Source organism: Pantherophis guttatus, chromosome 15, assembly GCF_059756535.1.
Source record: "Pantherophis guttatus breed Tessera chromosome 15, ASM5975653v1, whole genome shotgun sequence".
Lineage (NCBI taxonomy): Eukaryota > Metazoa > Chordata > Lepidosauria > Squamata > Colubridae > Pantherophis > Pantherophis guttatus.
The window spans coordinates 18376767-18390992 of NC_142077.1; the positions used below are offsets into that span (position 1 = coordinate 18376767).

The window sequence follows — 14226 nt, forward strand, 5'->3', positions numbered from 1 at the left end:
TCTCAGCCTTAGCAACCTGAAGAGGTGTAGACTTCAACTCCCAGAATTCCAATCAGCACTCAGGGTCCTTCCTCCACTGGGTCCTTCCACTCACCGCCTATAGGGGGCAGCCTATACTCTGGCCTTTTAAGCCATACTTGGCCTCTGCAGGCAGTGAGGAGGACACCTAAAGCTGGCAAAGACCCCTGTGTTCCTTTAGGTACATTTTCACAAGGCCTTTTGGATACGAATAATATTTAATCTTTTGTGGTGTTTCCCTCTCAGCTCCCCTTCATCATCTGGGCCTGGAGAGGAAAACCTGGACTCTCTGGAGCTTTCATTCCAGATCCAAGGGGCGACATTTCAATCTGGGCTCCGCCCCCACAGAAGAATTCAACTCCCAGAATTCTCCTGGCAGCTTCAAGACTCCTGGACTTCAAGCACGGCTGGCTGGAGAATTCTGGGAGTTGAAGTCCACAAGTCTTAAAGCTGCCAAGTTTGGGGGCCCCTGGACTACAAGGCCTCCAAAGTCCCTTTAAGCTCTGTTATTCTCTTATTCCTAAACCAAATAGCTGAGACCAGAGGTGGGTTGCTCCCGGTTCTCCCCAGTTCAGGGAGATGGCAGGCAAAGCGCATGGACGAAGGGAACCGGTGGTAATAGCGGTTGGAACCCACCACTGGCCGAGACCCTCACTGGGACCCTCCCTCTTTTGCTCCCTCCGGACTGAGGAGTTCGAGAGCTGCCTCCAGACGTTCCTCTCAAGGAGAGTTTTAGAATCCTGCAGTTGAAAGTTCTTCATGTCTCCTTTCCCTGAAGACCCCATTTCATTTGGAATTTAATCCCAAACTGATTCTCCTTTTGGCATTTCTCTTGACGCTTCTCCAAAATGCACCCCCAAGAAGCCCCCTCCCCCTCCCCCTTTCTCCCTCCCTCTCCCTCCCCCTCCCTCTCCCCCTTTATCCCTCCCTCTCCCCCTCCCCCTCCCTCTCCCCCTCCCTCTCCCTCACACACACACACACACACACAGAGGTTGGCTTGGGTCTCCCTCTCCCACCCTCCTTCCCTTCTGCTTCAGGCTTGGAGAGTCTGCCAGGGCTGCTCCTCATCTGGCAAGGCTGAAGGGGAATCGGGGGCTGGAGCCAGGTGAGGGTCTCATCTCTGCCACAGGTGAGGCTCCCGGAGAGACTTCCTGGCAGGCAGCCAAGCCTTCTCCTCAGCCTCTCCGCACTCAGGAGAGATGCAGCTCTACCGCCCAGCGGAGGCAAAGCTTCTCGTTTTTTTTACAAACCATTTGCAGGGATTTTTTTTAAAAAATATTTTCCCTAGGAAAGGGGGGGGGGGCTACCGAAATGGGCAGGGTGCCTCTGCCCAGGGGGAGACTCTCCACCCCGCAAAAGCCAATGGCTTGAAAGCGGCTCCTCTGCCCCCCCCATTCCCCCCCCCGCCTTCCCCAAACCCCTCCCCCCATGGCAAAGGCGGCCTGCCCTTCGGGTGGGAAACGCCTGGAACGCAGTGAAGCCCCCCGACTCACCTCCGGCTGGCAGGCTGGCTGATGGGGGCAGAGGAGAGGCGGGGGAGCCGATCGGAGGGAATTGCAGGGGCTCCAGGATGCTGCGGCTGCCCTCGCTCGCCCTTTGCCTGCCTTCCCTCCGCAGGGCTCGCTCGGGCTCCCCCCTCCCCGGTCCAGCTTGCCTGCAGACGGAGCCCCGTTGCCTTGTGCGAGGCCGCTGTCGGAGGAGCCGGTGGGGGCTCTTTGCGTCCTTTGGTCCGGCTGTCAAGGGAGCATGGCTTCCTCCCCAGGACTCCGTCCGTCCCCCCCCCCCGACAGCCGGACAAAGCCAGGCAAAAGGCCAGCCCTCACCGGCGCCCAGCTTCTCCGGCAGCGGCCTTGGACAGGGCAGCGGGAGCTTCTGCCTGCATCACCCGAGGCTGGGGAGGGAGGGAGGGAGGGCGAGAGAGCCAGAGGCCCTTCCCTCCAGCCTTTGCCCAAAGCCCCGTGCTGCACCGGGAGGCCGAAGTTTGCATTTCTTCCCCCTCCGACCCGCACGTACCTTGGGACCCTTTCTCTCCCCCCCCCCTTTCCCAGCGGCTGCATCGGAGGGACGAGCCGAGCTTTGCTGCCCGTTGCAGCCAGGAGCCTCAAAGCCCCGGAGGAACCTTCGTGCTACAAGCAGCCCCGGATCGGCCTCCTGCCACCTCTGCCTCTCCAGGAGCCCCGCCGGACTTTCTTGCGCCACTGGCTGCGGCGGAGGCTGGGCTGGAGCTCCTGGGGGCCCCAAGGACCCGTCCCGTCATCGGGAGTCCCGGAGCCTCCGCGGGGGAACCTTCGGCCGGGCTCCTCGGAAGACCCCGGAGCTCGCAGTCTCCTGCCTGGCTAGCGCCCAGAGTGGCGGCTGCAGCACCAGGATTCCTTCCGGGCGTTACGTGAGGTTCCCAGCCAAGCTCGGACCGGCCCCGGCCGCCTTTCCCCCCCAGGAGCCTCTGCTGACCGGGAGAGAAGGCGCCGCCTCCCCCTGTGCAAGAGCGGAGGCAGGAGGGCAGAGCCAGCGGTGCTTCCGAAGAGCCGGCTGGCCCCTTCCTTCCCCCTCCCTCCCCAGGCAGCCGGGAAGCCCAACACGAGGCCGCAGAGGCTGCGCAGCGTTGCTGGGACGACGGAGCTGCTGCTGCTGCTGCCCTTCCAGAGGGGGGGGGGGATAGCTGGGAGGCCAGGCTCTCCCAAAACCTGACCGGGCGGATGGCGGGTTTGGGCTGGGCTGGCTGGATGGCTTGCACATGGTGGCAGGGATCATCGCTCAGGGTGGGGTTGGGGGTGGCTCCAAAATTAAATGCACAGGAGGGAGACCCGCTCTAGACCTGCTCGTTCGGCCAAAGGCTGACCTTGGGGGCAACATGGCAAAGCCATTCTCAGACATATCAGCCTCATCCGAGGCGAGTGGCTGGGAGGGACAAGGGGAGTGGCTGGGCTTGGTTAGCTACCGGTTTGGGCGAACCAACTGAATCCCACCACTGGCTTTCACCCAATCACCAGGAGGCCCCGATTTCAATTCCCAGGGCCCAGCTAGGACTTCAGGGCCAGACTCTATGCTGCCCCCTACAGGCAGTGAGTCTTACTGAACCCTGGCAAGAGGGAGGGGCTATGATGGGGGAGGGGCTCTCTGTGTCCAGGAGTTTCTCTCCTTTGCTCTCGGATGGGGCTGCTCTACCCCAGAAAGACCGGGAAGAGGGGGGGACTTGGGGCTTCCTGCTTTGCTTTTGCCCAAAATCTGCCCTGTCTTAACATTGACAATGGTTAAGGCAGCAGGCTAGGAAGCAAGAGATCCTGAGTTCAAGTCCTGCCTTAGCCCTGAAAGCCAGCTGGGTGACCTCGGGACAGACACTCTCTTTCAGACAAGCCCACCTCACAGGGTGATTGTTGTGGGGAAAAGAGGAGGAAGAAGAAGAGTTGGACATGGTCACCTCCTTTAGTTATTTGTAAAAATAATAAAACACTGAGGAAAAATCTAACAAAAATAAAAACCGGCTTTCCTGCTTCTGTTTGCATGGATTCTGTCACAGCCTTGTGCAGATACAGGAATTTCTCTTCTCACAAGGAGGAAGAGTTTTTTTTTTAATCATCCCTTCCAATTTCACTCACTCCCTTTTTTTGCAGTTTTGGGGGCATCAGACCCCCTCCCAGCCCTGGGACACAGCGGGTTTCCCTGTTTCTTTGGGAAAGATTCCTTCCCCAATCAGAGTCCGCCTGAGCCCCATCATCCACTTCCCTCCCTGCCTGGGATCAGCTGAATTCATTCAGACAACAGGAAAAAGGGAGTTTGCACAGAACCTCTGGGTCAGCCTCCATTCTTCAACAGAGGGTCCCACTCCTCAAAGACAAATTCCCCATCAGTTCCTGGATACCTCCAGACATCGCTCGGCTGCGCTCACAGCAGGGCCAGGGCGGCTGAGAATTGGGACGGAAGGAACCACAAACCTTTCCAGCCACAAGAGACACTCAGACACAGACTGTGGTCTGACAGAAGCTCCTATGATGCCTTTATGTGGCAGTGGGAAGGGTTATGGGATCAATCTCACAACACTCACCCTATAGGGCTGCCCCATCTGTTGTCCCTGATGGCAGATGAAAGATGGTGAATCCCACTCCTGACACCAATTTCTGTGGAATCAAACACAGGAGCCAAAAACCCAATAATCCAATCTCACTGCAGTTGTTATTTATTCAGTGTCCAATGGAGGAATTTCCCTCCAGAAAATAGCAGGAGGAAATCTTAAGACAGAAGGATGCACTCATACTTATACATTCCAGGAAAGGAGGAGAAAAGAACAATCATACATATGCATATTTCATTTAATAGATGATGTGAGCATGAATATTCAGAATTAGCAAGACTCAAGTTACCACCCCAGCCTTGTATTGTTGCTACCCTCAAGAAAGAGTTATTGTGTAAACAAAAAGAAACGTCTCAGTTGCGTTGCCACAGCAGTTTGGGTGAAATGTACTGAGAAATGAGGCCATCAACGTTGCTCCATACATTCCTTCTATATTTCTGTCTTGCTAACATGCTCCCATTTCTCCCAGAACTTTGTCTCCTCATAATCTTCCACACACCCTTTATTTATTTCAAGAAAAATTGTTGGCCCACTCATGCATGGAGAAGAGCTTGGACCATTTTCTATGTTTGGACTGTGGAAAATGTTAAAAGTTGAAATTCCTCAGTCTCACATTTACACATTTCTTCTGGCTGTAAGCTGCTCCTTTGTGAAGAATTCAAAAATTTCCAAATTTGAAACATATACATATGATTTTCTTTGACTCCTGCGTACTATCTAAATGGAAAGAATATCTTTCAAATTCTTCCAATATCACAATGGTGTTATATCTCATGTTTTTACATTTGTTCTGCCCGTAAGATGGTCCTTTGTGTTGAGGTCTGGCCTCACAAGGATAATGTAGCACTTGGGGATGAAGATGCAGCCCAGCAGACCAGCACTGGAGGCCAGGATGGAGAAGACCTGCACAGCCACCATGGATTTCCCTTTGGTGCTCAGGTAGGTGGGCACAAAAGTCACCCAGACACTGCAGAAGACCAGCATGCTGAAGGTGATCAGCTTGGCTTCGTTGAAGGCCCCAGGCAGGTTCCTGGCCAGGAAAGCCACCGTGAAGCAGATGGCAGCCAGGAAGCCCATGTAGCTGAGGGTGACGTAGAACATGACAACGGCCCCTTCGTTGCATTGCAGGATGATCTCTCCAGGTTGGGAGTGGAGGTCAGAGTCAGGGAAGGGGGGAGAAACTCCCAGCCAGGTGGAGGAGATGATAATTTGGAGAGCAGAAGAAGAAAGGATGATGGAGTTGGCCAAGCTCTTCCCCAACCATCTCTTCACTCGGTTTCCTGGTTTTGTGGCCAGGAAGGCCAACACCACCGTGATGGTTTTGGCCAAGAGAGACGAAACAGCAACTGAGAAGGTGAGGCTGAAGACTGTTTGTCGGAGAAGGCAGGTGGCTTTCCTTGGTTGACCAATGAAGAGAGAAGGAGACAAGAAGCAAAGCAGGAGGGAGACCAGGAGGATGTAGGAGAGGTCCCGGTTGTTGGCTTTGACAAGGGGAGTTTCTAAGTATTGAATGAAGAGGATCAAAACAAGGCCTGTGATTAAGAACAAGAACAGGGCAAAAGAGACCAGGATGATGCCCAGATATTCTTCATAAGACAGGAAGGTTATGACTTTGGGGACACATTGGACTCTGGCCTCATTTGGGTATTTATTGTCTGGACACTTGGTGCATTTTTCTGTATCTGAGAAAGCAAAAAAGCAATATATCTTTAATATTATGTCCTTTTCTCTTGCAAGAAAAACCTTCTTGGATAACAGCTGATACCACCAGGCATTTTCCAAGAAGTATTTCTTAGCTATTTCATTAAAAAGAGCATAAGAATGATATTTTTTTAATTAAAAAATGTAGCTAGGTATATGAAGTTGAGGGAGGTTCTAGGATGTTAATTATTTCCTGTGTAATGTGTAGAATCTTCATAGGAACCTACATTATTAGAGGTAAATAATGAATCATATAATCTTTTTAGGCAAACATCCTGAGTCCTGTCACATGGCAGTCAATTTCCTGGACTTAGAGGAAACCTACAGCATCTTGTAACACCTAGAAGCAACCTGGAATTAAGGAGGAACTTACTATCAGTGAGAACAATTAACCAGTGGAGCAGCTGGCTTCCAGAAGTTTTGGGTGCTTCAACATTGGAGGTTTTTAAGAAGAGAATGGACAGTCACTTGTCTGAAATGGTCTAGGTTCGCCTGCTTGAGGAGTGGGTAGGACTAAAAGACCTCTAACGTTCCTTCTAGCTCTATTCTGATTGATTGATTGATTGATTGATTGATTGATTGATTGATCTACATGACTGGCAGACTATTTGTGTAATGAGTTCCCCCCATAACTATCCACAGCACCAGATTATGGCCCAGTGACACCTTCTCAGTGATCCTCAAGGGAGGCCAATAAACAATGAATTGCAACGTCTTTCAGAAGGTGGACCTGAAACAATTCATCTAGTTTCAAAGATCTCAGAGGTTCCTAGAAAGGTAAACTTAGCAGCACATATCCAGACTAAAAAGCAGGAGAGATAATTCCTCTGCTGTTAGTAAAGCTTGCCCAGTCTGCCACCCCCTCCTCCCATCTCTTCCCAGCCCCTCCTTCCAAGTCTTTTTGATTTACTTCCGTTTAGATAAGAAATTGTGCAGGTTAAAAACAAAAAACCCATGTGAGCTTCAATCTGTCTTTTAACTTGCACTTTCATGAAAAGGTTCTGGATGGATCCAGTTCCACAAAGCCTCCCATTTTCCTCAGTGTGACCCACCTTCCTGAGTGGAGAAGGTCCCCTCCGGACAAGGAACGCAGTCATAGCAGCAAACTGGCTCTCCTTCTCGAGCCCTCTTGACAAATCCAGGATGACAACTTTCCACACATTTGGACTGAGGCAGAGACTGAGCAGAAAAACAAGGAATGCCAAAGAAAAGGTGTTAGGACTCTCCGTCCATGGAAAGTGGAGGTAGAAATGGATGTAGACAAGTAGCCTCTGGTCTTCACTGAGGTAAATATGAAATCTCTGACTACTTCTAAAGAGATGCAGGAGGTAAAACAACTGGCAGATTCTTCCTTTAGTTCCTCCCTTTTGCTTTTGGAATTTAACATTACAATAAAGTACTTTTCTATTTAATAAAGTCTTGAGGGATGGAATAGAAAAAAATATTTAAGCATGATGACATATTCTTATTAAAACTGAGAACAAAGTTTACTGTAAAAATTTGAGGAAGCTTTTATTCCATTAGATTTTTTTAATGTAGAATAAAACTATGATGGAGAAAGAAACCTCTGACCAGTAAGATCTTGAAAGGTTTCCAGAAAACATGGCAAAGCCACTCCACTTAGGTCCCGTCTCTTGAAGAGCTTCCATGAGATGACACCACCTGGCATGGGAGGGCAACCACCCTGGAGACTCCAGGCTTTGCCCACTTGAAATGGGACCTCTGGCTTTGGAAAACGGAGAAAAGACACCAAAATTTCTCTCACCTTATTGAGCAACTTTAGCCGTGAAAGAACATCTTGGTTGATAAAAAATCTCTGTCTTACAAAATACCCCAGAGTCCCTAGCTTGGGACCCTCAGGGAGAACGAAGATGCTGTCAAACATCAGATCTGCTGTTATCTCTCCATTTTGGTCCAAGTACAGTTTTCTTTCAGAAATATTGAAAAACTCGTTCTTCTCCAGAAATGGATGAAACTAGAATGGGAACATCCAGGAATTTGAACAGCAGAAAACTTTTTTTCTTATGCCACATTGAATCATTCTTCCACAATTGTCTAATCTCCAAATATGGTTAAATAGGACACAAATACCATGGCTTAGGACCTGGTTATCTACGGGACCGCCTACTACCACCAATAGCCTCCCACCGGCCAGTACGCTCTCATAGAGAGGGACTCCTCCGGGTGCCGTCAGCCAAACAATGTCGGCTGGCAACCCCTAGGGGGAGAGCCTTCTCTGTGGGGGCACCTACCATCTGGAATGAGCTCCCCCCAGAGATACGGAGGATCCCGGATCTGCGCACCTTCCGCCGCGCTGTGAAGACCTTTTTATTCCATCAGGCGGGCTTGGCCTAATCTCTTCCCTTTTTAAACATGTAAATTTTAATCTGTTTTTAAATTATTGGGGTGTTTTAAATTTGTCTGGGCCAAAATGATTTAATCTGATTTTATCTGGTTTTTTAAATTTTTTGTATCTATGTTATTTTATTGTTTGGCTGTTCACCGCCCTGAGTCCTTCGGGAGTAGGGCGGTATACAAATCAAATAAAACAAACAAACATAAACATAAACATAAATACTGCCATTATCTTCAGAAGTGAATGAAAAAGTTTGAGAAAGATTTGTCAATCATATACTGACAAAATATAGAGATAATTGACAAAATTTGTCAATTATAAGCAACATTCTAGAGCAGATGACAAATAAAATGAACAGAGGTGGAAAAAGATGATTCATAAACTCTTTGAAAACAAGAGGTTGATTCCCAGAAAGCATGGGTTGATCAAGAAGAAAGTTGTCAGGCTAATCTTCTCCCTGGTCATCCGGATGGAAAACACCTCCAGATGTCCTAATTCTACTTGATTGTAATGCGACATTAACAAAATTTTGCAGATCTGAAAGAACAAATCTCCCACCAACTTTTTTCTCAGCTTGAAGAGTTACCCAGGATCCTTTCTGAGTTTCTTTCTCTCCCATTATGCAGCTGCAGGATTCTCCCCTCTTCTCTGATGCTTCCCCAGGCAGCCTCTCTTCCCCTCATCCCAAAAGTCATTCTCACACATCATTACACTTCCTAAATAGATGATGGGAACTCTGGTGATATCACTGGATTTCAGTAAAGGACTCACAAACAATCGTGTGATGTGATTAGAAACCTGACGGGTGGATTGTATGATAACTAAGTGAATAAAAACGTCTTCAAAATGATACTCAAATAATTGTTAACCCTTTTTAATCTTTCCTATGAAACCTGAAGGTGATGGATAACAATTTGCCATATGTCATCAATTTTTCTATGTTGACATTAATACAGTAATTAATACGATCTTAGAGTAAGCTAATTTGATGTGATTTTTAGTATAGTATAGTTTATTGAATAGCCCAAAGGCCTTTTCAAACAAAACAGAAAAGAAAAAGGGAAAAAGAGTAAGCTAATTTGATGTGATTTTAAAGACTATAAAGTCTTTCAATTTACAAGCCTTAATTGAAACTTCATTTAAAAAGTTTGATAAAATAACAATAGTTTTAAATCAACTTAAAGACGATAATCAGAAGCAAGCAACAATTGTTGAATCGTATGGATTGGATGGATGGACTGGAACTTAATTTCCTGCTGGCATCCCTGAAGGAGGAGTCTGGTTTGAAGGCAGGCTGCTTGGAGATGGCTGGAGAGGCCATGGACCCTGAAGACTCAAAGTGGGCAGAACAGATGACTGAAGAAATGGATTCTTTCAAGAAGATTGAGGGAGATTGGGGAATGGACTTGTCATATTTAACTGGAAAAAAGTCTTAAGAGTCATTGTGTTTCAATTTACAGGAGGTCCTGTGACTTTGGGGAATGGAAAGCAGTTGTTGGGAAAGATCCTAAGTAAAAATTTAAGGAAATGAATTATTATTAAGAATCAAACAAAGGTGGTTAACCCTGGACAGATTCTGGATGGATCAGAGATAATGATTGTAGTGATAGATAAGAAGCTCCTGTAAGTTTTCTGTGAGTTAAATACAATAGCAGATAACAGACCATTTTGAAGTTTTTAAATTTAATTTTATTGTTGGATTGCCTGTTAACTCCGTTTTTTATATACAGCATATAGATGACAAGTCAAGTGGTTGCAAATACAGTCAGGTCCAGAAATATTGGGACATCGACACAATTCTAACATCTTTGGCTCTATACACCACCACAATGGAGTTGGAATGAAACAAACACAATGTGCGTTAACTGCAGACTGTCAGCTTTAATTTAAGGGTATGTACATCCAACTCAGGTGAACGGTGTAGGACTTACAGCAGTTTGCATATGTGCCTCCCACTTGTTAAGGGACCAAAAGTCATGGGACAGAATAATAATCATAAATCAAACTTTCCCTTCTTAATACTTGGTTGCAAATCCTTTGCAGTCAATCACAGCCTGAAGTCTGGAACGCATAGACATCACCAGACGCTGGGTTTCATCCCTGGTGATGCTCTGCCAGGCCTCTACTGCAACTGTCTTCAGTTCCTGCTTGTTCTTGAGGCATTTTCCCTTCAGTTTTGTCTTCAGCAAGTGAAATGCATGCTCAATGGGATTCAGGTCAGGTGATTGACTTGGCCATTGCATAATATTCCACTTCTGTCCGTTCAAAAACTCTTTGGTTGCTTTTGCAGTATGCTTTGGGTCATTGTCCATCTGCACTGTGAAGCACCATCCAATGAGTTCTGCAGCATTTGGCTGAATGTGAGCAGATAATATTGCCCGAAACACTTCAGAATTCATCCTGCTGCTTTTGTCAGCAGTCACATCATCAATAAATACAAGAGAACCAGTTCCATTGGCAGCCATACATGCCCACGCCATGACACTACCACCACCATGCTTCACTGATGAGGTGGTATGCTTAGGATCATGAGCAGTTCCTTTCCTTCTCCATACTCTTCTCTTCCCATCATTCTGGTACAAGTTGATCTTGGTCTCATCTGTCCATAGGATCTTGTTCCAGAACTGTGAAGGCTTTGTTAAATGTTGTTTGGCAAACTCTAATCTGGCCTTCCTGTTTTTGAGCCTCACCAATGGTTTACATCTTGTGGTGAACCCTCTGTATTCACTCTGGTGAAGTCTTCTCTTGATTGTTGACTTTGACACACATATACCTACCTCCTGGAGAGTGTTCTTGATCTGGCCAACTGTTGTGAAGGGTGTTTTCTTCACCAGGGAAAGAATTCTTCGGTCATCCACCAAAGTTGTTTTCCGTGGTCTCCCGGGTCTTTTGGTGTTGCTGAGCTCACCGGTGCATTCCTTCTTTTTGAGAATGTTCCAAACAGTTGTTTTGGCCACGCCTAATGTTCTTGCTATCTCTCTGATGGCTTTGTTTTGTTTCTTCAGCCTAATGATGGTTTGCTTCACTGATAGTGACAGCTCTTTGGATCTCATCTTGAGAGTTGACAGCAACAGATTCCAAATGCAAATAGCACACTTGAAATGAACTCTGGGCCTTTTATCTGCACATTGTAATTGGGGTAATGAGGGAATATCACACACCTGGCCATGGAACAGCTGAGAAGCCAATTGTCCCATTACTTTTGGTCCCTTAACAAGTGGGAGGCACATATACAAACTGCTGTAAGTCCTACACCGTTCACCTGAGTTGGATGTACATACCCTCAAATTAAAGCTGACAGTCTGCAGTTAACGCACATTGTTTTTGTTTCATTCCAACTCCATTGTGGTGGTGTATAGAGCCAAAGATGTTAGAATTGTGTTGATGTCCCAATATTTCTGGACCTGACTGTATGTGTGTAGAAGTTTATAATTTTGGGCCTATTTTGCAAGGGGGAGAAACTATTATTGCTGTATTGTATTCAACTGGGGGGACAATATGCATGTTTTTGTCTGTTTTTAATGCACAATTTTTAAAAAATGTTTTGTCTAGTTTTTTTTTTGTCTTTGTAATAGTTTTATTTTCCAAAACTTGCATTTTACCTTTTGAATAAAATAAAATGTAATAAGAGGAATATCAAGTTTCCAGAAAAATGTTTATGATTTCCACACAGAGAAAAGTGCATGAGTAAAAAGCAGTAGAAAAATATCTAGTTTTCAGCAACTAGGACTTGACTAACAATAGAGTCTCATATAAGAACATGAATGATGGACTGGAAGAAGGATGAGGGATACCAAACTTGATATGCATGTTTGTGAAAATGATCTGAAAACTGGAAACAGACTATGAGTCAGCCGGGAGATGTTCATGGAAAGAAGGCAAATGTAGCCATAAGAATCTCAGGAAGTGAATGTTCTGGTTTAGGGAGACCCCAACTCAAGGACCAGGTCCCCTTGCAGGCACCACGCTTGGAGGAGAATTTGCTGTTTTAGAGCTGAGCCAGTGAAGCAGAGAAATTCAATCTCCTCTTCATGGATTGTCTGAATGCAAAGACTGAGCAGTCATCAGTCAGAGAAGCTTTAACTGGGATTCCTGCGGAGAGGAGGGCTTGGGCTAGATGGTCTCAGGGTCTCCTCCAAATGTATGAAGGTTGTCATGCCACAACATGTATCTATTGTGCTGTTGTTGCTGTAGCCCCACATTATATTTGATTCTCACTCTTCGCACTTCCTCAGTTTCTCCGTACTCTTTTCTCCCAATGAAACATCCAGATCCACCCCAGGCTCCCTTTCACTGGAGGATAATAGGGGGTGTTAGCTGCCTGTTGAACTGCAAACAGACCCACCTGCAGTGGGGACGGAACAAAGGGGAAATTCCACCATCCTCATCACAAACCCACAAATACAAGAATTTATTTAAGAAAAAATACAGCATTTTCAAATGAGCAGAGTTTAATATTAAAATGCCATGGTATCTACTCTTTGGAACCATTGTTCCCTGAGCAATTGAATTGGACAGATCTGTTGAGTTGGTTCCCCTTCCTTCTCTGGATTCCTCCTCCAAAGGATCTAAGATCAATGGATCCATATAGGGATCCCATACCTGCCATGGCTGCAGCCTTCGAGACCCCAAACTCTTTTCTCCCTCCTTCCTTCCCCATCTCGATCTGGAGGAATAAGCAGCTTTCAAGGCCTGGACCAGAGTCTGAATGATACTGTAAAAGTAATAGTGATTTGGGGCCTGGATCCTGTTCCTTTTCTCCTGGGTCTCCTGTGGGGCTTTCTGGGTGCATCTTCTGCGGCCTTTGACAGAAAAGACATTCTTTGAAAGAGAACAGCGGAAATAAAGATCTTGAAACTTTTCTTCCACAAAGAAATGGGGTTCAAAGGCAGAATCCCTTGGCCTTTCTTTTGGCAGATAACGAAAGTTCAAAATATTATGGATGTATTTGAGAAGTCTATGCTTGTTTAATTTATAATCTACAAAACTTGTGAGGATCCAGACTTTCCCTTCAATGGGTCCTGGCAGATGCATAAATGTTAAATGGAAAGGAAGAATTCTCCCCCAAATGGAAACATTTTCTACGAAGTGAACAAAGACGTTGACTTGTCTCCACTTAGAGAGGGAATCCCTGAGGGCTGTTGTGTATCCAGTTGTTGAGAACAGTTGTGATATAACAACACAAATTCCACTCCTGACAAGCATAGGAGAAAAAATCCTCATGAATTTCTCTCCATTTTCTGTGTCTGAAGCAAAGAGGCCAATCAGGGTCCATCTGAAATGGAGGAGCAGGTGGACAATTGCTGGGTATTGGATTCCTTCTTTGGGATTCATCCGGTGGAAAAAGGGGAATTTGCTTTTATCACTCAGAGCCTCTGAAGCAATTGTATGACTGATCTGAAAAAGCAATGAAGAATGCTATGTTATATTTGGGGTCAGATCAAATCCAAAATATTAGATTTTAATAAATCCAACCTGGTTCTCCTGAATGTGTTAGAATAGTTTGTTAATCAGACATTGTTTAAAATATTAAAGACAGAATATTAGCAAGATTGTATCATAATAATGGAAAATAATAAGCAAATTAAAAAACAATAAAAATGTAAATCATATTACTGTATCACCTCTACAATTTATCACAATTAGATTAACACGTGCAAACTGGAGTATTCTATTCCAATAAAGGGCCTATTATAATTTTCGAGGATTGCTGCATCTTTTTTTTGCTTCTCTATCCCAGATTCTTTCTGGAGGAAATTTTTTAACTTCTTTCTCCAGTTTTCTACAAGAAACAGGCAGACCTCAAAGCCTAATAAGATTTGTCAGTTGCATAATCAAAAGTTTGGTCTTTAATTGAAGTTTTGTCTGTTCCAACAGCCACAATTTTCAGAGTCTGTCAGTTTCCATAGATTACATTTTATGCCAATAATACCCATATTTTCTGAATTGAGACAAAGCAGAAATTGTGTAAATTCCCAAATCAGCTCTGAGGGCAGCAGCTGGAGTCCTTTTGTCCACCCCAAGATCCTCCTCAGAGGCTGAGATTGGGTTGGTTCTGCTGGTGGTTTCTCTCTGGAGCCCC

General features: G+C 46.0%; 1 protein-coding gene across 1 annotated transcript; it reads right to left on the reverse strand.

The window, feature by feature from the left end:
- Positions 1-6820: 6820 nt before the first annotated feature.
- LOC148112036 (vomeronasal type-2 receptor 26-like) lies at positions 6821-13538 on the reverse strand. The gene is made up of 3 exons (XM_087878975.1): positions 12747-13538; positions 7554-7763; positions 6821-6967 (listed from the first exon to the last, which is right to left on the reverse strand). Exons 1-3 carry the CDS (start codon positions 13476-13478, stop codon positions 6827-6829), a joined length of 1083 nt encoding a protein of 360 aa, XP_087735101.1. The 5' UTR covers positions 13479-13538; the 3' UTR covers positions 6821-6826.
- Positions 13539-14226: the final 688 nt, after the last annotated feature.

Excerpts from the sequence above, each read along its gene's own strand:
- LOC148112036 (XM_087878975.1), bottom strand. The coding sequence starts at position 13,478 with ATGAATCCCAAAGAAGGAATCCAATACCCAGCAATTGTCCACCTGCTC. Across the intron at positions 7,764-12,746 it reads GAAGGCTGCAGCCATGGCAG|TTTCATCCATTTCTGGAGAA; the intron begins GTATGGGATCCC and ends TTCCCATTCTAG. Across the intron at positions 6,968-7,553 it reads GGCTAAAGTTGCTCAATAAG|TCTCTGCCTCAGTCCAAATG; the intron begins GTGAGAGAAATT and ends TTTTCTGCTCAG.